At 40.9% G+C, this 20,388-nt stretch overlaps 1 protein-coding gene across 15 annotated transcripts in view; it reads left to right on the plus strand.

Annotated features, from left to right (window-relative positions):
* The window catches only part of PLCB4 (phospholipase C beta 4), a 414,054-nt gene that overhangs the window by 229,153 nt on the left and 164,513 nt on the right, over positions 1-20,388 (plus strand). For all 15 annotated transcript variants that reach the window (XR_012374116.1, XM_073878371.1, XM_073878370.1 and 12 more), the window contains one exon: positions 11,974-12,072. Coding sequence is in view for 14 of the 15 variants with exons in the window: in XM_073878371.1 (XP_073734472.1) it covers positions 11,974-12,072 (99 nt within the window). In the remaining variant the exon portion in view is untranslated. The remainder of the gene's footprint in view (positions 1-11,973; positions 12,073-20,388) is intronic.

The following is a 20,388-nucleotide window of genomic DNA, read 5'->3' on the forward strand; positions in this document are numbered from 1 at the left end:
CTTTTTTTTTTTTTTTAACATGTATTATTTGTTTCAGAGGTACAGATCTGTGATTCAACAGTCTTGCACAATTCACAGTGCTCACCATAGCACATACCCTCCCCAATGTCTATCACCCAGCCACCCCATCCCTCCCACCCCCCACCACTCCGGCAACCCTCAGTTTGTTTCCTGAGATTAAGAATCCCTCATATCAGTGAGATCATATGATACATGTCTTTCTCTGATTGACTTATTTTGCTCAGCATAACACCCTCCAGTTCCATCCACATTGTTGCAAATGGCAACATTTCATTCTTTTTGATGGTTGCGTAATATTCCAGTGTGTGTGTGTGTGTGTGTGTGTGTGTGTGTGTGTGTGTGTGTGTGTGTATACATACATATACCACTTCTTTATCCATTCATCTGTCGATGGACATCTTGGCTCTTTCCACAGTTTGGCTATTGTGGACATTGCTGCTATAAACATCGGGGTGCACGTACCCCTTCGGATCCCTACATTTTTATCTTTGGGGTAAATACCCAGTAGTGCAATTGCTGGATCGTAGGGTAGCTCTATTTTCAACTGTTTGAAGAACCTCCATACTGTTTTCCAGCTGCACCAGCTTGCTTTCCCACCAACAGTGTAGGAGGATTCCCTTTTCTCCACATCCCCACCAACATCTGTCATTTCCTGACTTGTTAATTTTAGTCATTCTGACTGGTGTGAGGTGATATCTCATTGAGGTTTTGATATAGATTTCTCTGATGCCGAGCGATGTTGAGCACATTTTCATATGTCTGTTGGCCGTTTGGATGTCTTCTTTGGAAAAAATGTCTGTTCATGTCTTCTGCCTATTTCTTGATTGGATCATTTGTTCTTTGGGTGTTGAGTTTAAGAAGTTCTTTATAGATTTTGGATACTAGCCCTTTATCTGATATGTCATTTGCAAATATCTTCTCCCATTCTGTCAGTTGTCTTTTGGTTTTGTGGACTGTTTCTTTTGCTGAGCAAAAGTTTTTTATCTTGATGAGGTCCCAATAGTTCATTTTTGCCCTTGCTTCCCTTGCCTTTGGCGATGTTTCTAGGAAGAAGTTGCTGCGGCTGAGGTCGAAGAAGTTGCTCCCTGTGTTCTCCTTTAGGATGTTGATGGACTCCTGTCTCACATTTAGGTCTTTGAACCATTTTGAGTCTCTTTTTGTGTGTGGTGTAAGGAAATGGTCCAGTTTCATTCTTCTGCATGTGGCTGTCCAATTTTCCCAACACCATTTGTTGAAGAGACTGTCTTTTTTCCATTGGACATTCTTTCCTGCTTTTGGACAACTACTTTTAATACAGTTTCAGCCCTCACTGTATTTAAGAGGCTCTTGAAGGGTTGACACATGAACTTAGATGTCCTTTTCGGTTCTTTCCTTGGAAAACTGTATACTTTGTCATATTCTGATTTCTTTGCAAATTGGTCATTACAGACTGAATTATATGTTAGCAATTATTCATTATATTCAAATTAAGCTGGTACTAAATAATCCCGATAACAAAACATCTTCTAGATGTTTTATAAAATTCTTATGTAATAAAACCAATAATATCATAGGTATCCCCTAATAAATTTATAAAAGTAAATTCATAGTATTTTTATTCATCTCTTCTATAATTATTAAATTCTAAGAAACACCTGCCTCTTGCTAATGTTGAGGGAAGATAGAGACAAAGAGCAGATGTTTGCCATTCTCATTTTATTTCTATTCAGTGTGTGTGTTTTATAAATGCCAGGAAATTATTTTAAACCAGGTGGTGCTTTATTGATAAAATATTTATTACATATTTATGGTAAATTTTATAGATTTATCATGGCAGAGGCCTTAGGTTTCTTTGTAGTTCAGAGTTTATTAAAGACTAAATCAAGCACGACCATAATCTGTTTTGCTCCCAAGGATAAGTACAGTAGAGGCTTTGGAGTTAATACCCAAATTTTAATCAGTATTATTATTTTTTAAAGATTTTATTTATTTGACAGAGAGAAAGGCAGAAGCAGGGGGAATGGGAGAGGGAGAAGCAGGCTCCCCACTGAGCAGAGAGCCTGATGTGGGGCTTGATCCCAGGACCCTGAGATCATGACCCCAGCTGAAGGCAGTTGCCTAACAGACTGAGCTACACAGGTGCCCCATTAATCAGTATTATTAAGTGGCTCTTCCTAGGAACCAGTCATAATCGGTGTGTGTGAAGGCTCCCAATGTACAGTCAAGATTTTAAATCTTGAAAAGGAGAACATTTTTTATAGTTTTATTAGTTTCTTCCTGCTCTTTGTTCTTGCTGGGATTTCTGTTGGAAAACATGGACATTATTTATATTAAATTAAGATTTTTAATGTCATCTTCTCTTTAGAGAACATATTTTCCTGAATATAAAAATTATAGTCACTGTTGGGGCACCTGGGTGGCTCAGATGGTTAAGCGTCTGCCTTCGGCTCAGGTCATGATCCCAGGGTCCTGGGATCGAGCCCTGCATCGGGTTCCCTGCTTGGCGGGAAGCCTGCTTCTCCCTCTACCTCTTCCACTCTCCCTGCTTGTGTTCCCTCTCTTGCAGTGTCTCTCTGTCAAATAAATAAAATCTTTAAAAAGAACATAGTCACTGTAAGTATTTTAAAACACACAGAAAATATTAAAATATCACCTAAAATTCTATCACTGAGATATACTACTTGTATATCTTGTGTTTTGGTATATGTTTTGCTAATCTTTTTCTGTTGTAAAAAATGTGCATGTATGGATGTTTCAAGGCTATAGAAATGGATTGCAAAATTCCTTTTCTCCAAACTGTACAAGAATGCACTTACCCCCAACCTTCAACAGCATTGCCTATTAATAGTCATTTTCATAATCTTGCACTCTTTATGTGCTTTTGGAAAAGGCTACTTAATGGCTTGATGAAAAAGTAAGTATTTTTAGCAAAAGGGGGAAATTGTCATTAATGATGCAATATATCAGTGTCAAATTAGGTCCCTTGAAGGGAAGCCATTTATTCAAAGCTCTGGGTGATCCAATGTAGATGTTTTTAGGAATATAAGGGTATCTTATTTAAAGATTGAAGAGCAAGACATTGAAATGTGTTTGATAATCAACTAATTCATGTTAAATCGGTGGAAATTTTATCCCAGCCCTCTGTGTTCTGGAAGACAACCTTAGTTGTTCTCATCATGGGATCACCTCAGGCCATGGGTTATTTAGTTTAATGGGATTTGTATGGTTGGATAGAAAGGGATTAATTTTTTTCTGGAACATTTTTGTCATAAGGTTGAAGGTAGAAGATAAAAGTTACACTAAAGGAAATTCAAATGTGAGCCACAGTGCATTTTTGTTTGCTTCAAAACTATATGTTATCATGTGGAAGCAAGTGATTTTTCCAATGGATTTGTTCACAAATAGAAACAAAAAATGAAGACTGTCTTGGTTGATTTGGGGGAAGCTGCAAGGTATATTTAAAGTTTGTATTTATTGTGGAGGTGCAAAATTGTTAAAAGACATTTGGATCCTGGGAAAGTTATACTGTAGAAATATCTTTACTCCTTTCCTCCAGCTGTTAAAAAAAAAAAAAAATTACCACAAACTTGTGGCTGAAAACAACAGAAATTTATTCTCTCACAGTTCTAGAGGCCAGAAGTTTGAAATGAAGGTGTTTGTGGGGCCATCTCCGTCCAGGCGAGAGGGGAGAATCTGTCCCTTGACTCTTTCAACTCTTTGTGGCTGCCAACACTCCTTGGCTTGTGGTGGCATCTCTCCAGTCTCTGCCTCTGTGGTCACATTGCTTCAGCTTCTTCTGTCTGTGTCAAATCTCCCTCTGCCTCCCTTTTATGAGGACACTTAGTGATGATTGTAGTTAGGGCCCACTTGGATAATCCAAGATAATCTCCCCATCCTGAGACCCTTAATTTAATCACATCTACAGAGTTCTTTTTTGCCATGTAAGGTAACACTCAGATTTCAAAGATTCGAATGTGGGTATCTTTAGGTAGGGGGACATTATCCAGCCTACCAGGACCTTAAATATACCTGATTTCACATACTTCTCCCTGTTCACTCTCTACCAGAACATGAGGCATGTGTCCAGAATCAAAAAATTCTTCACCAAAGTTTTGACCCAACTGTCTGGGGAGGTGGTGTGGGATGGGCAGAGTTGACTTCAGAATTGATCCAGCATATCTAGGATAGGTGGTCTTGTAAGTCTGTAGGTCTTGAGAATAGGTCCAGCCAGGGAGACAAGACAGCAGATTTAAAGATGCAGGGCAGAGTGGCCAACAAATTAAGAACTGTTCTTCCCCAGTTCTCCTCACCTGAGCGGATGAATGGATGGAAGGCCCTCATCATGCATAATGTGCATGTCTTACTTGAAAATTTGATAATTGGTCCCCAGTAGCCTGCCTGAGCTCCCCTGTTGACCTTTACTAACACTTTCAGTTTCTCATCATCTTCTTTAGAAGGAGCTTTTTGCCACTTGTTATGAAGCAAGGCCTTCTAGGGCTCCCCTCCTTTCTTGTCCCCTCTCTGCCAAGCTCTGCAGTCCAGGGAGCTTTTCCTCTGCAGCCAGTGCAATAGCTAATCTGTTCCAGTTGCATAAGAATTGAGAAACAATAAGACTATTTAAAAGCCCACTGGCATCCTTCCAGTAGCTGCTCACTCCAGTGTTTACTCTGGAAAAGGTGCCAAGTTACATATCCATTCTTTGTGTAAATTCTCCTTCACTTCCTGTGTCCCTCGAGGAGGAGGACCCTTTCCTATGGGCTCTGTAGGGAGAGGTGGTGCTCTAGGGGGAGGCAATTGAACCTTGAAGTATCCTGTGTAAGTGAGGCCTTAGAAGGCCAACCAGAGAATTTGAGAAGAGGAGGCTTTGGCATGGCACAGGGAAAGCATTTTTTTTTTTTTTTTCTTTTAAACAGCTGGTAGGTGGAGCTTTGAGATGATTGCAAAAATGACATAGTCATAGAGTGGCCATTACCGCCCTCCCTGCCTTTTTTAAAATAAGGAACGGTCTCTTTAATTTTCTCTGGAGTCAGTTGGACTACGACATGGTCCTTCATTTGTTACCATTTTAAAATCAATTACCTGGATCAAACTGCTGTGAAGGCTGGGCTGACGTTTTTGAGTCTGTAGGTCATAGTTATACCATCTACATAAACTAAGCCACTGCTGCTCCTGATGCTGGACCCAAGAACGTATTTCCGGGGCAATGCAAAGAACAGCCCCCACACACCGGTTCAAAGTTGAGATTCAGGATACTCTGGTGTCATTTTGTGAAAATGCCACTTATATTGTTCAGAACCCCAAAGCTCTGAAAAAGTAAGCCATGAAATGAGCTACCATCTCCACTGCAGATCTCTTTAGAGATTGAGGTCAAGAGTACCCTCTTTCCATTAGCCCCCACCTAAGTTCTTCCCATAATGAGACCATTGTGATGAAATTTGTACCCAAGGTAGAGATGAATATTTTAGTGGTAAAGATAATAGTGAAATCTAAGAAACATTGTGTACTGGGGACCGTGTTGTGTCCTTTTGCTGAAAAGATCCTGGGAGAACCAGTTAAACCAATGAAAGATGATGCGAGTCGATAGAAGCTTTCTTTCCATTTTCGATAGGAACATTTCATATCAGAAGCCTGTCATTGCTGTTTTCTTTAAAATAAAATCAAAGGGAAATATTAAAAGGGGTGGTTGAGGAGTGAAAAATCGTAGAACACAAAGTTCCACGAAGGAGAGGTGTTTTGCCCACTGATTTCTGAAGTCTGGACAACCGGGGAGGCCACCATTTAGCTCTCTCATCTGTCTTCACTGCTATCACTTAGCTCTCTGTAGTTGGTTATTCTCATTACAGATCACTGAATAACACATCCATGAGAGCCTGACAGGTCTGTTTTGCTCTGCAGATCTGTTTTATGGCATAGAAAGCGTGAATGCACAGCATTGTACCAGAAGCTCGCTTCTAACCCACCTTGGGTGAACGGGCTGTGTGTAGGTGTCTGTCTCTCCAGTATAGACACCAAGAAAAAGACCTGGAAAGACACAGAGAAAGACGAACTGATAGGAATGGAGAGAATTAGGAAGAGAGACCCAACGACAGTCAGGATTGGGGATACAGACATGTGGACTGGGATGAAACACCTCTCCCTTCTCAAACTCTCTGCCGCCTGGCTCATCTTGGCTTTCCATGGGAAGCCTTGGTGCTGATGAACCTCAGCCGGGCTGGTTAGGACGCCCTTCCTGCTTTCACCTGCCTTTAGCCTGGTCAGTAGTGAGTAATGGAGTAGTTCCTCCTTTGAACGGCAATGGTTGCCGTTGTGAGGAAGCTGCCCTGAAACATGACTTAATACATTCTTCTGTTTTAAATTGTTTGGGACTAAAGAATAACACATCTGCTTATCTGTAGGATTTCAACTTTTTTTTTCTCTTTGAAATTTGCATCCTTTTTTTTATTATGTTAATCACCATACATCACAGCATTAGTTTTGGATGTAGTGGTCCATGATTCATTGTTTGCGCATAACACCCAGTGCTCCACGCAGAACGTGCCCTCTTTAATACCCATCACCAGGCTAACCCATCCCCCCGCCCCCTCCCCTCTAGAACCCTCAGTTTGTTTCTCAGAGTCCATTGTCTCTCATGGTTCGTCTCCCCCTCCGATTCCCCCCCTTCATTCTTCCCCTCCTGCTATCTTCTTTTTTTTTTTTTTTTTAACATATAATGTATTATTTGTTTCAGGGGTACAGGTGTCTGATTCAACAGTCTTGCACAATTCACAGCGCTCACCATAGCACATACCCTCCCCAATGTCTATCACCCAGCCACCCCATCCCTCCCACCCCCCACCACTCCAGCAACCTTCAGTTGTTTCCTGAGGTTAAGAATTCCTCACAGCACATACATGCAAGAATACATTCCTATAATAAAAATGTGCATCACAAAGATAACATTAAGATACCTTGATTTTCAGCCTCAATCTTTATTTCTTCCCCAGAAGTAGATAGGGTTATAAACTCCTTTTTTTGGGGGGGGGGGGGGGCACAAGTGTGAGAGAATGTGAGTGGGGGGAGGGGCAGAGGGAGAGAGAGAGAATCCCAAGCAGGCTCCATGCTCAGCAGTATGGAGCCCAACACTGGACTCAATATCACAACCCTGAGATCATGACCTGAGCAAAAACCCAGAGTCTGATGCTTAATAACCAACTGAGCCACCCATGTGTCCCATAAATTTCCAAATGTTTTAATAATTTATATATACATTTATGTACCTAAAGAAATATATAGGTTTTTCTCAGGTCTGTGTGTTTACATAGGTGGTATTACATTGTTCTTATTCTGTAGCTGTGTATGTAGGTAAATGGTATCACACGGTTCATATATCATTCTGTGGCTTCCTATTTTTATTTAATAGTATGTGTTAGAGACCTTTCACATTTAGGTTGAGTTCATCTTCTTTTAGCAACTTTCTGGTATAGATTTGCTCATATTTTAGCTAGAACTTTTTCTCTGTGAGAATTGAACTCTGACATTGGTTGGTGTTTTGTTCACCTACCTTATGGTATCCTTGTCAGGACCCAATGATGGGACTTGTGGAATAAGTCAGGTAGTAACTTATTTTTTCTTATGTCCTGGAAAAATGTTAGGTGTGTAGGATGTGCCTTTTCCTTGAAAATTTGTTAGAACTCACCTATAAACCTATGTTGGGTCTAATCTTTTATTATTATTATTTTTTAAGATTTTTATTTATTTGACAGAGACACAGTGAGAGCAGGAACACAAGCAGGGGGAGTGGGAGAGGGAGAAGCAGGCTTCCAGCCGAGCAGGGAGCCCAATGCGGGGCTCGATCCCAGGACCCTGGGATCATGACCTGAGGCGAAGGCAGATGCTTAACAACTGAGCCACCCAGGCGCCCCCTTTTATTATTTTTTTTCAATTTCTTCCAAAGTCACTGTTCAATTTAAGTATTCTCTTTTTTTTTTTTTTTGAGTCAAATTTATTTTAACTTTGAAAACCCCATCCACTTTATTTAGGTGTTTAGATATTTTGGTTAAAATTAAACATAGTATTCTGTCATGTGTTTTTCTTCTGTGTGTAATTACACCTCCTTGTCATCATGCACATTGTGAGTTTATACATCTTCCTCCTCCTTCCCCATCCTTCTCTCTCCCCAGCACTTGCCAAATGCTTATCTCATGTAAATATTTAGAAAGCAATTAACTTTTACTGATCATTTTTAAACAATTTTTGGCTATATATTACATACCTAGGTTTTGATGCACAGTGCTCCCACCTTTCATTTCTAAGAAACTTATAATTTTTGCTTTGACTATTTTGCTTTACTGAAGAATTATTTAGAAGTCTGTGTATGTTTATATTGAACTTGTATGCATATAGATTTTATGTGCTCTCATTAATTTGTAAGTTGGCCTAGTTGGGGCCAATGAGCATGGCCACCTTAATTTCTGCCTTTCGAAAAATGCTGAGGTTTTTCTCTGTGTCCCAATTATGATTAGATTCTGAGATTATTATATGTGTGTATGGGGTACCCGGAATACAAAGAGGGAGTGAAGAAAACATAATAATAATATATTATCTATTATACTCAGGATTCAATATTATATATGTATATATTTTATATATGTATATATGTAAAGAAAGAGGCAGGGGCATGTCTAAATTCAGTAATGTGTTTAAGTCATCTGAATTGTTTTGATTAAACTAGTCAGTGTGATATTCAAATCCTCAATATCCTTACATTTTTGTCTTATTTCATTTCTGAGAATCATTCATTGTCTCCTAATATGTTTGTGACTTTGCCAGATTTCTTTGTAATTTACCAGTTTTTCAGTATATGTTCTGATGCTGTCTGCTCACATGCTTTAATATTAATGACTGCTAAATAATTGTGATCATCCCTTTTCCTAATATGATTTGTCACTGTCTCTTGCTGTTTTCCCTGCATCTGTTTTGTCTGCTCCATTACTGTGGACCCCTGTTCGCTTTTCTTCCTAACATGTGTCTATTACATTGTTGTTGTTTTTTTTCATCCCTTCATTTTTGAACTTCCTGTATCATTTTTTTATAAATATTTCTGGTAAACAACTATAATGTTACCTAATGTCAAAGCCTCTGTCTTTTCTTTTTATAAGTGAATTTAGCCAATTCGTATGTGTTATAGCTAGGGATATGTTGTCATTTTATTTGGTGTTTTCCATTTATAGTGTGTTCTTTTTTCCCCTCGCTCCCCTCATCTGTTTTCTTTTTAAAGGGGACTCATGTTTCTTTGTTCTGTTTCCCCCCTCTAACAGTGTGCAGGTTTTACTTTCCATTTTTAATTTCCTATAGGAAAATTCTTAAATTCTTAAACTTCTATTTTTTTTAACATTTTATTTATTTATTAGAGCGCGTGAGAGAGAGATCACAAGCAGGGGGTTGGGGGTAGAGGGAGAAGCAGGCTCCCCACTGAGCAGGAAGCCCAAATGCGAGGCTCGATCCCAGGACCCCAGGATCATGACCTGAGCCGAAGGCAGTCGCTTAACCAACTGAGCCACCCATGCGCCCCTTAAACTTCTATTTTTCTGCCAGTGTCTATAGAGTCTCAAATACCGATATTCCACTCCCAAAATGGTTGGCCTCCCTTTGGTCCGTACTACCTTTCCTCTCACCACGTCAGTTGCCACAACCTCTGTATTGATATAATCAGCAAATTAGGAGCAAGATTATTATAATTTCTTTGTCTTTTTTTTTTTTTGTATAGTAAGTAAAACTTAAGAGCAGACTTTTTTTCTTCTTTCTTCTCTCACTGTGTCCGCATTACTTCCTCTATCCCTTTTCTACATTTTTCTTCATGACAGAGCATGTAACACCTTAAATCTTTCAGAGCAGATCATTAAATCTTTCTTTTAACTTGCAAGTCCATAAATACCTCTATTTTCTCCTAAACATTAAGCTATTAGTTGATCGGACACAATTTCAAGTCCAAAATTATTGCCCCTCAGACTTCTGAGGTTGCAATATTGCGGACAGTATGCCTGATTTCCGTCTGCTTGTCATTCACCTCTGAATTGTCTTCCTTCTGTGCATCTCTGAGGAATTTTTAACTTCCCTTCATATCTTTTGTCTCAGTGTCCCCCGAAGGTATGTTTAGGTGTGTGTATCTCCCCTCTCCCCATTTATACTGCTTGCATTAGTGGATTTTTTTCAAATGAGGACTCCGATATTCATGCTGAGGACTCAAATCTGAATATGCAAATATCCAGATTTCAGAAGTGTTCTTCCACCGTTGCTTTGATTAGTCCTTCCACTGGCTCTGCTTTCTTGCCTTCTAATAGAAGAAGCTGTTCTGTTGGGTCATCGTTGAACCCTCGACTTCTATTTCCCACCTCTCTAAATTTTTCCATTGTGCTTTCTTTTTGTGTTGCATTTCTCTGAGAATCCCTTGGCTCAGCCCTTCAGCTGAGTTCTCTTTATAATTCAGCTTACCTGTTAAGAGTTTGATTTCAACAATCACTTTTAAATTTCTAGTTAATTATATTTTTGGAACTGAATGCCCTGTTTCCTCCCACACTTATTAGCCACACGTAAGCCAAAGTCAGGTTCTTTTTTTGTTTGTTTTTTAAAATTTTATTTATTTATTTGACAGAGAGAGACATAGTGAGAGCAGGAACACAAGCAGTGGGAGTGGGAGAGGGAGAAGCAGGCTTCCCACAGAGCAGGCAGCCCGATGTGGGACTCGATCCCAGGACCCTGGGATCATGACCTGAGCCGAAGGCAGACACTTAACAACTGAGCCACCCAGGTGCCCCCAAAGTCAGGTTCTGTCGGTCCTGTTAACTCTGTTTTCTCAGGTGTCGGTTCTACTTACTGGGTTTGGTGTCCATCTTCCATGTTCTTGGCATCGCTTAAATACTTGATAATTCTTTGTTGGATGCTGACCTTTTCATTGAAAATGTCCCGCTTGCAACTACTACAAGTACACCATGGTGCGTAATGCTAAGAAGTATGGGTAGAAGGAGTGCTGACTTCTTCCTAAGTGCAGGCAGCCACCCTGAAGAATGCCCATGCTCTCTTTCAGTGTCATATGCTGCCCATGCTAGAAAGCAGACCTTTTGCAGTTCCCTGAGGGGCCCATGTGAGGAAGGGGTGAGAGAGCTTTTGAGAGAACCAAGAGCAATAAAAAAAATTCCAGTTACTTCCATTTGATTCTGCAACCCAACAATCAGTGGACTCCACTGCCTATGCATTCACCTTTAGGCTCACAGTGTAGGCTTGTAGAACCACCCACCCTTTGCAGCAGGCCTCTCCTGTAAAGAGGGTCAGGTTTATGGATTCTTTTTTCTGTTGCCATCAGATTAAAATATATATCTTATTATCTTATATTATTCAAAGAGGGAGGGGAAGCTTCCCAAATGATCACCTCTGGTTGATCACCTCGCTGTGGATATTACAGTTGACCCTTGAACAATGTGGGAGTTATAGGAGCTCTAACTTCCCACGTGATCAAAAATTCACATATAACTTTCGACTCCACCAGAACTTAACTACTAATAGCTTACTGTTGGGGACCAGAAGCCTTACCAATAACATAACAGTTGGTTACACATATTTTGTACATTATATGTAGTATATTACTGTATTTCTACAATAAAGTGAGCTTGAGAAAAGAAAATGTTAAGAAAATCCTAAGAGAAAATACATTTAAGTACTGTCCTATATTTATTTAAAAAAAAAAAAATCCCCCTATAAGTGGACCCGTGTCAAACCCGTGTTGTTCAAGGGCCAACTGTGTTTCCCTAGGTTTAGAGACAAGGGGAAGGAAAGTTAGAATCGGATGAAGGAAAGAAGAAGAAAGAGACAATTCATGGGCTTATTCTACGCATCTGAAGAAGAGCTTTTGCAAACGCATAAATATAAAGCGATTAACTTTTGGTCTTTGCTTGTTTTTGAATTTTGCACACTAATGAGATGTTCTTTTTCGTTTTTTAGGTCTTGAGTGTAATCATGGCCAAACCTTATGAATTTAACTGGCAGAAGGAAGTTCCTTCCTTTTTGCAAGAAGGAGCCATTTTTGACAGATATGAAGAGGTAAAGAAGTGTTACTAATCTTTTCTCTCAAAACATTCTTATAATTATTTCATTTTAATTACAGTATTGAGTAAATAGTCTTTGACATAAGTAAGAACATCTTTGAGATTTATAAGTTGGAATAGTTGGAAAGAGGCAAGTTATGAGATATAATAATGATAATGATACTGTAATTTATTGAGCACTTACCGTGTGCCAGATATAATCACGATAATGATGCTATAAATTATTGAGTGCTCACTGAGTGCCAGACAGTTTTCTAAGCACTTGTGTGTATTATTTGTTTAATTCTTCACAACAACCTTATAAGGTTGTTGCTATTATTACCGTGGTTTTACAGATGGGTTTCATGTAGTAACAGTTTTTGCCTAACGAAGTGCTTTTGGCAGGCTTTCTACATAAAACTTTGTATTTGTTATAAATGGAATAGTGATTGGACTTTGTGCTAGTTGTTTGCTTTGCTGGTTTCATTCGTACAGAACAGTTGGGTGAAAGCTTTGCATGGCCGGGCTTTCTATCATTTATTATTTGTGCCCTTTGCAAGGCGCTGTTGGCTCCAGACTTTCTATAGAGCAGGGGCTTGGGGCCACCAATCCATTGGGGAAGTTTAGGTCAGTGAGTTGAAGCCTCATCAGCATTGTAAATGTATCGCATTTCTTGGATTATACTTGAGTTTGAGGTGGATTGGGCAAGGGAGGGTGAGGAGACGCTGAGGCAAAGTGAAATGTACAACTTGCTAAGACTTCCATCTCCAGTCAGAATTGGTTCCCCTCGAAATCACCGGAATGTATGCGGTGGCTGATGGTGGTGGCCCACTCAGAGGTTTGGATTGTCGGGCCTTTTCATGAGGTCTGTGGACTGACATGACTCAGTACTTGTCGACTTGGTTTTTCCAAAATGTGTATCCTAATACCCTCTAGATTTATACTGTAATTGCTTTGCAAGTAAATAAAATTGAGAAAGGCAAAGGATGGGCCCCAGTGTGGTCACTATTCCTTGTACTGAATTAAAATATTGAAGTGACAGCTGTTTATAGGACAAGCTTGGCTCCTTCCCTGAAGGAACAGCTAGGCTCGCTCTGCTATGAGAAGACTCAGAAAATATTTCGCCTGCTGGAGGCAACCACTATTAGTTCTTTGGCAGTTTTCTTTCAGTCTTTTTTTGTTTGTTCTTTTTTTCTCTCTTCCCAAGTTGTGATTGTAATCTTTTGAAAATCTAAATCAGGACTTGCTTTTCTCTATTTCGAAGGATTCCATGACTCCGTATTGTGGGATAAAGTGAAATACAAGGCCTTCCTTGATTTGGCTCCTGCCTAATAGTGCAACCTCATTTCCCACCAGTTTCCTACACACACTCTCTGCTTTAGCCATAAAAATTCCCTGGCAGTTCCCCCAAGATACTATTCTGTTACATGCTTTGTGCATGCTGCTCTCTTTTCCTAAAATGCACTTGTTCCTCCTAATTTGACTGATGAACTCCTACTCATCCTTCAAAGCCCAGATGAGAAATCTCTGCCTCTTTGATCCCCATCCTTGAACCATTCAATAAGAATTGATAACCTCTTTGTGCCACCACTCACCAACCCTTGCACATACTACACTGCATTCGCATTTTATTTATTGTTTTTGTGTCTTCTACTGTATTCTGAGTTTCTTGAGATCAAAGACCATCTTTTACGTATCTTTCTCTGGGGACTAGCAGGATGTCTGAAACTGCCAAACTCACTGTAGATGTAGATTACAGAGTATTTTAGGTAGAAATGTTTCCAACTTGGTCTGGTTCTATTGCTTGTTCCTTTTCTTGATAAGTGAAATGGTGCGAGTACTTGATAATCTTCAAGATCTGTATGGGGATCTGAACCTCAATAGATTCAAAATATTAGGGTAAATCGTGTGACAGTTTTCATCTTTTAAATAAAAAATGACCAATATCAACAATTTGATATAGTTCAAGTTTAATACAAAGTAAGTTATTGCAGTTGGCTGATTTTATCCACTTTACCCAGAAGGCCAAGGACTGGCTTAGAAGCACTTACAAGTGTTTTTCCCAGGTAAGCCAGGTCCAGGTTGGGTACTAGAGTCACTAAGGTAGTGACCATTGACCCTTGGTCATGAGCTGGTGGGACATCATTTCCTGGATCTACTAGAGTGTCCTAAAGTTTGGCAGTTTCCTCAGGCAGCATCCCAAGCACCGGAAATCTACAGGATTACTTAAAAATAAATACTACATGGCTCCTAATGATTCAGAGAAGGTCATTTTGAAGAGATTAAATATAATCACTGGCTGAGTATCTTGACTACTATCATATAAGCAGAAACACATTAGAGGAAAAAAGTACTGTTTTTATGCTTTATCAAGTGAACTGTGATTTGATGAACAAGAGGTTATTATTTTTATTTCTCAGGATGAGTTTCTTTAGCTATTAATCATCACAACTCACTCATATTTAGAAAACACTGATTTGCGTGGGCTTCTAAGGGCAATTGCTTTTCACCCAGGTTCCTCTGAAAATGAGGTAGAGGTCAAAATCTTGAACAAGGATTGACTACAACCCAGCTCAGCTTTCAACTTTAAGTGATATCAGGATTTAAGCAAAACAAGTTTTCACTTAATAAAGTAGATGTCTCTCTTCATAACAACATATCAAACGAGAAAGTCACAGTATTAGAAACTGGACCGTGGCCACTTTTATTACCATTTCCCAGTCCTGTAAGATTCAGTTCTTTGGAGCCATGGCTGCTAAAATATTAAAGGCAACAAAATGCAAGCAGAAAAGGTTTGTTTCTACGGTGTGTGTGAACAGCAGTGGGAAATGACAGCTGATGGCAAGCGGGGGGGGGACAGAAATTTGAGAAAACACAGCCTGAGCATCCCAAAAGTGTCATAGCAAAGGGACCACTTACAAAGGAGCATAAATGCCTTCAGCACCATGTGACAACATTATCATGAGGGCCTTAGGGATCAGCCAAATATTAAATTATGTTCCACGTATGTGTTTAAAGAAGGCAAGGAAGGGTGTCAGGCTATGGGTGAGCATGCACAGGTCAGAAAAGTGTTTACTAGTCGCTATTTTTTTTTTTTTTAAGATTTTGTTTATCTTAAACAGAGTTTGAGAGAGAGAGAGAGTGTGCACAAGCCAGGGGAGGGGCCAGAGGGAGAGGGAGAAGCAGACTCCCTGCTGAGCAGGGAGCCCAATGTGGGTCTCGATCCCTGGACCCTGAGATCATGACCTGAGTGGAAGGCAGATGCTTAACTGACTGAGCCACCCAGGTGCCCCTACTAGTCATTATTTTAAAAGTATATGTTATTTTGCCAATAACTGTAATCAGTGCAACTGCGTGTAAGCATTATTTTATTATTTCTGTATTGCTTTTGAGGTAGGCCTCATTTTTAGAGACTTTAACATAGCAGCTTGCGTTGTAGCCCCTGATTATATTCCCATGCCACTTGCAAGTCTGCTTTTTACCTAACTCTACTTGATTTATAAGTTACTTAAATGCAAAATGTACTTCGTTTCCTAAGGGATGCTTGTTATTCAGTCTTTAAAGCAGAGATTTTTCTATTGCAGAGGCGAAAAATAGCAGTACTTTTTTAAAACACTTGCAACCCAAATGTCTCCAGCTCAGTCTCCTGACTTTCTTTTGAAAACATTAAAAGGCTGAAGATCTTATGCCCTGGCTACACTGGGCCTTCCCCGGTCTTTCCTAGAATTCCTACCTGCTGACACTCTCTTGGTGATGACTCACATCCTCAGTGCCTTCTTAACCTCTCCGTTCCCAGGACTGTTCCCTGCTCTGGTTGGTTTCGCTCTCTGAGTCCTTTGTATATGTCATCAAATCCCCAGAACAAGACTGTTGTGTGAAATAGACGTTCACGTAAGATTTGGTGGAAGCAGAGGCGGATTGGAGCACACAAGAGGACTCACTTCAAAATTAAACATCCGAGATGGTGCTGAACAAATTTCCTTCGCCAGGCTGGCCAGGGAGTGGCCCTCATTGTCTTCTTGCTCCCTCTCTCACACTGAGATGCACGTGCCGGCTTCTCTCCTTCTCTTCTTTTTGTAATCTGCCCCTCAGCGTCCTTTTCCGGTTTCCCTATTACCCATGTCCCCTTTTCCACATGTCTCTTCTCCAAGTTAAAAAAAAAAAAAAAAAAATTTTTTTTCCTTTCTCTCAAGCAAAACAGAAAATTTTAGTCCCTCTTCATCCTGAGTATTTTGGAAGCAAGTGTTTGAAGTAAAAAGGGAGCCAGACTTTCCTGAGACCTTTGCTTTTGCATAAGCTTGTATAATCCTCTCAGATAAGTGGTCACCAGTGGAGCTCTGCCTAATGAAGATGGTCTGTATCTGTGCTGCCCATTAACCACATGTGGCCGGCCGGCGCTTGAAATGTGCCTGGTGGGCTTGAGGGAACTGGGTTTTTCACTCTAATTAATTTTAATTTAAATTTATCTAGCTGCACGTGGCCAGTGCCTATCTTACTGGGCAGCACCGTTCTCGACAGCAAGCTCAAACTACAACCAGATTTCTTTTTTTTTTTTTTTTTTAAGATTTTATTTATTTATTTGAGAGAGAGAGAATGAGAGAGAGCACGAGAGGGTAGAGGGTCAGAGGGAGAAGCAGACTCCCCGCCGAGCAGGGAGCCCGATGCAGGACTCAGTCCCGGGGACTCCGGGATCATGACCTGAGCCGAAGGCAGTCGCTCAACCAACTGAGCCACCCAGGCACTCTACAACCAGATTTCTCAACACACAGCGTTCTCAGTCCAGTTGGTGGGAATCTACAGTTTGCTTCAGCCATTTCTTCTTGGTGGCAGCCAGAGCAGAGATTCAAGTATTGCATAGATGACTCACCTCAGGCCCTGGTCCTTCCCACGTCCCAGATCCCCAGGTGGGGGCCACCCCTTGTTGTCACCCATGGGACTTTATTGTAACTGAGGCAAGCCGCCTGGGTAGAGCCCCCTATTCTGGCAAAGCCTTGATCTTTCTCCTAGCCCCTTCTACCCTCTACCCCCAGCCCCCTCCCCCAAGACACACTTGGGTGGAATCCTTAGGTGCTTCCAGCTGTTGCCAGGACAAGGGAAACAATTAATGCCATCACCAGACCCAGTGGAATATCAAAGTGCAGGATCAGGACCAGCCTAAAGTAGGGCTGAGTGGGACAGGCTGATGTTGCCTCTTTCCAGGGCAGCTCTGAAATCGAACGGAGGGCCATGCAGTGAAGCTCTGAAAGGCCCGGACAGCCTACACACCCCAGGCTGTTCATCAGTGAAGTGAAGAATTTTCTAAATATAATTTTCAAAAAAAAAAAAAAAAAAAACAACTGAAAACACAACCCTCATAGAAAGTATTTTGGCTTCAAGATTTATTTAACCCCTCCGTGAGGACACTGGCAGGATGGTAAAGCTAGTACTAAGAGCATTGGAGGGAGAGAGTTGGACAGTTGACCTTTGAACAACTCAAGGGGCGGGGCCCTGACCTCCACGCAGTGAAAAATCCACGTATCACTTTTGACCCCCCCCCAAAACTTAGCCGCTAATAGCCCACTGTTGACCAGAAGCCTTTAACCAAAACGTTTGAGTAACACATATTTTGTATGTTATATATATTATCTACTGTATTCTTATAATCCAGTAAGCTATGGAAAAGAAAATCTTATTAGGAAAAGCCTAAGGAAAATCCATCTACAGTACTGTACTGCATTTATCAAAAAAACAACAACAACAACAGAAACAAAACCCTCCACATCTAAGTGGACCCATGCTGTTTAAGGGTCAAATATGTATAGTCAAGAGAGGAAAGCTGATGCAAGTTTTTGACAAATTTCGCTACAAAGCTGGTTTGTTGTCCTGTAGGGCAATAAAACTGTAACTCCTGGTTGTCTTTTCTACCAGCTATGAATCACATGCATCTCTGCAGACACAAAACATTTGCAACGTATCTAGCTAACTGCAAAGAATCTGGGCCCTAAAAAATAGTAACTACTTTTGGTCAACCAAAAGTACTTTCTTCTATAGAGATAAATCCTCCTTGGGTAGGCCTCTTAGACAGTGTTCCCTTAGAATGTCAAGAGGATATATTGCCTTTTTTTTTTTTTAGATCTTCCCAAGTTTTGGATCATTTAAACTGACTTGTACCGACAGGGTCTGGATATTAGGCTCAAAAAGTAGAGAAGAATTTTGCCTATTACTTGTATTTGCAGGGAAGGATGCTTACAGATTCACCCTGATGGTAATAATAGTCATAATATTTATTAGTCTTTCAACTTTTTTTTTAAAGATTTTATTTATTTGAAATGGGGGGAGAATGCTCACTCATGAGAGAGCAAGCACATATGGTGGGGAGGGGCAAAAGGAGAGGGAGAAGCAGACTCCCCACTGAGCAGGGATTCCTGACGTGTAGCTGGATCCCAGGACCCCGAGATCATGACCTGAACCGAAGGCAGAGGCTTAACTCATTGAGCCACCCAGGTGCCCCTAGTCTTTCAACTTATCTAAAAGGTGGACAAAACATTTAATGTAGTGACAAAACCGAATGAAAAATTAATTTTACCCATGCACAGTAGGAGTGCAGGGAGGAGTTGGAAAGTAGAAATGGTTGGAGAATTAGAGGGAAGACCAGAAGGTTAATATTCTCAGTGGGAGATATTGCTGATGTTTAGTTGGTGGTACATGGAATAGAGGCTCATACATCTATTATTTAAAGCCTAAAATTGCCAATCACAAAGCCAAAAATAACATAATTTCAAATTTGGACTGGGGGAGTGGAGAAAAAGTAGGGAAATTAGTTCAGTGGAGTTTAATTTTGGTATTTTTATCCTAGGAACCTATTACTACATGTGCCTGGGGGTTATTAGTTCAGGAATTGCTTGTCTTGCCACAAATCTCACTTTCTTCAAACTTCAGTCCTCACTGGAATTGGACATTTAAAGCAAAACCAAAAATATGTTGAGATCACTTCGTTATCCAACAAATTAAGTTCAGATGTCTCATTTTGAAACTCAGCATGTGGCCTAGACGCCCTGCCACCCTCACCCCTCTGTTTTCCCCCAGTGTCAGGTTGTGATGAGGCAGGTGGTGGGTCGGTCGGATTCCTTGTGGTATGAGAGGCTGGAAGGGGTGTCAGGTGCAAGAAGCTGACGGGGGATGCCTAAGAGAGCAGGCCCCCTTCAGGCTGAGTCTTGACGGAATAGTCAACCAGCTGATCAAAGCGTAGCTGAGATGCGGGTGGAGCCCACTTGCTCGAGAGCATGGGTGTGGAATGGGGGTGGGGTGCGTGGGGGGAGAGGCTTGTCTACCTGGGGCAGAGGGGAGGGCGCTAGAGGGTAAGAGTTGAAGTTACACATGGACAGTGTCCACACCATGGGGGCAAGTAAGGGGACAGGCTGGGTATAGGAATGAATCAGAGGATTTTCTCACCCAGTGGGTGTAGAAAGTGAAGGAAGATAAGGACTGTAAGGTGAGGTGGGGATTTCTGGCACCAGAAGCTAGGATGGGCTCTGATGCAGGCACAGAGAACACCAGAGAAGGGCTACGTTTATGGATGCGCTTCGGTGGTTTCTCTTCCTGAAATCAGAATGGCACTTACCATCCTATCTTCCATAGTACCTAAGAAACATTTTTCTTATAATAGAAATCGCCTAAGTTTTAGCTAAAAATAAACTAAGCAGAAAGGGAATTGAGAAGCCTAACTATCCAAGAGGATGAACAAATGGATGCACACTCAAGTATGAGAATAAAGGGTGTAGAACCGGGACGAGGAGCTTGGATTTCTTTCTGGTTGTTATGGGAAGTGGAGAATGACGTGCTCTGATAGACATTTTGGAGACAGTTAACTTTTGGTAGCTATGTGGAAAATTGTTTGGGAGGAGGGGACAGGCAAAGTGCGGGTAGGAGATCTGAGTGCATGGTTGGAGAACACCAGGAATTTAATTTAAGGAAGGTGAACTAGAGTCTTACTCCTTCCTCCTCCTGGCTATATCTCCATAGCCAATTTTCTTACCATCCCTGTGCCTCAGTAGAGATGATAAGGTGCGTGGGTCTAAGGATTTTGCAGTTCTATATCTGCCTGCCTTCAAGTACCCTTGTCATCTCAGCCGTGTGACTTCTTCCTCACAGGATAGGGAAGTTATGGCCAGGTTCCTGGGCACTTAATCAGTTGGTCTGAACATGGAAACAACCCAAAACTGCACCACCTAGCATCAGCCAGGTTTTTGCAAAAACACCCAGGCCTGTTCCTTCCTCTAGATCAGATTTAAAATTTTTTAAATTTATTTATTCTTTTTAAGTTGGTTCCATGCCCAACATGGGGCTTGAACTC

This window comes from Callorhinus ursinus, unplaced genomic scaffold, assembly GCF_003265705.2.
Source record: "Callorhinus ursinus isolate GAN/ISIS: 27379988/994484 unplaced genomic scaffold, GSC_fseal_2.0 scaffold29, whole genome shotgun sequence".
In the NCBI taxonomy this organism is placed as follows: domain Eukaryota; kingdom Metazoa; phylum Chordata; class Mammalia; order Carnivora; family Otariidae; genus Callorhinus; species Callorhinus ursinus.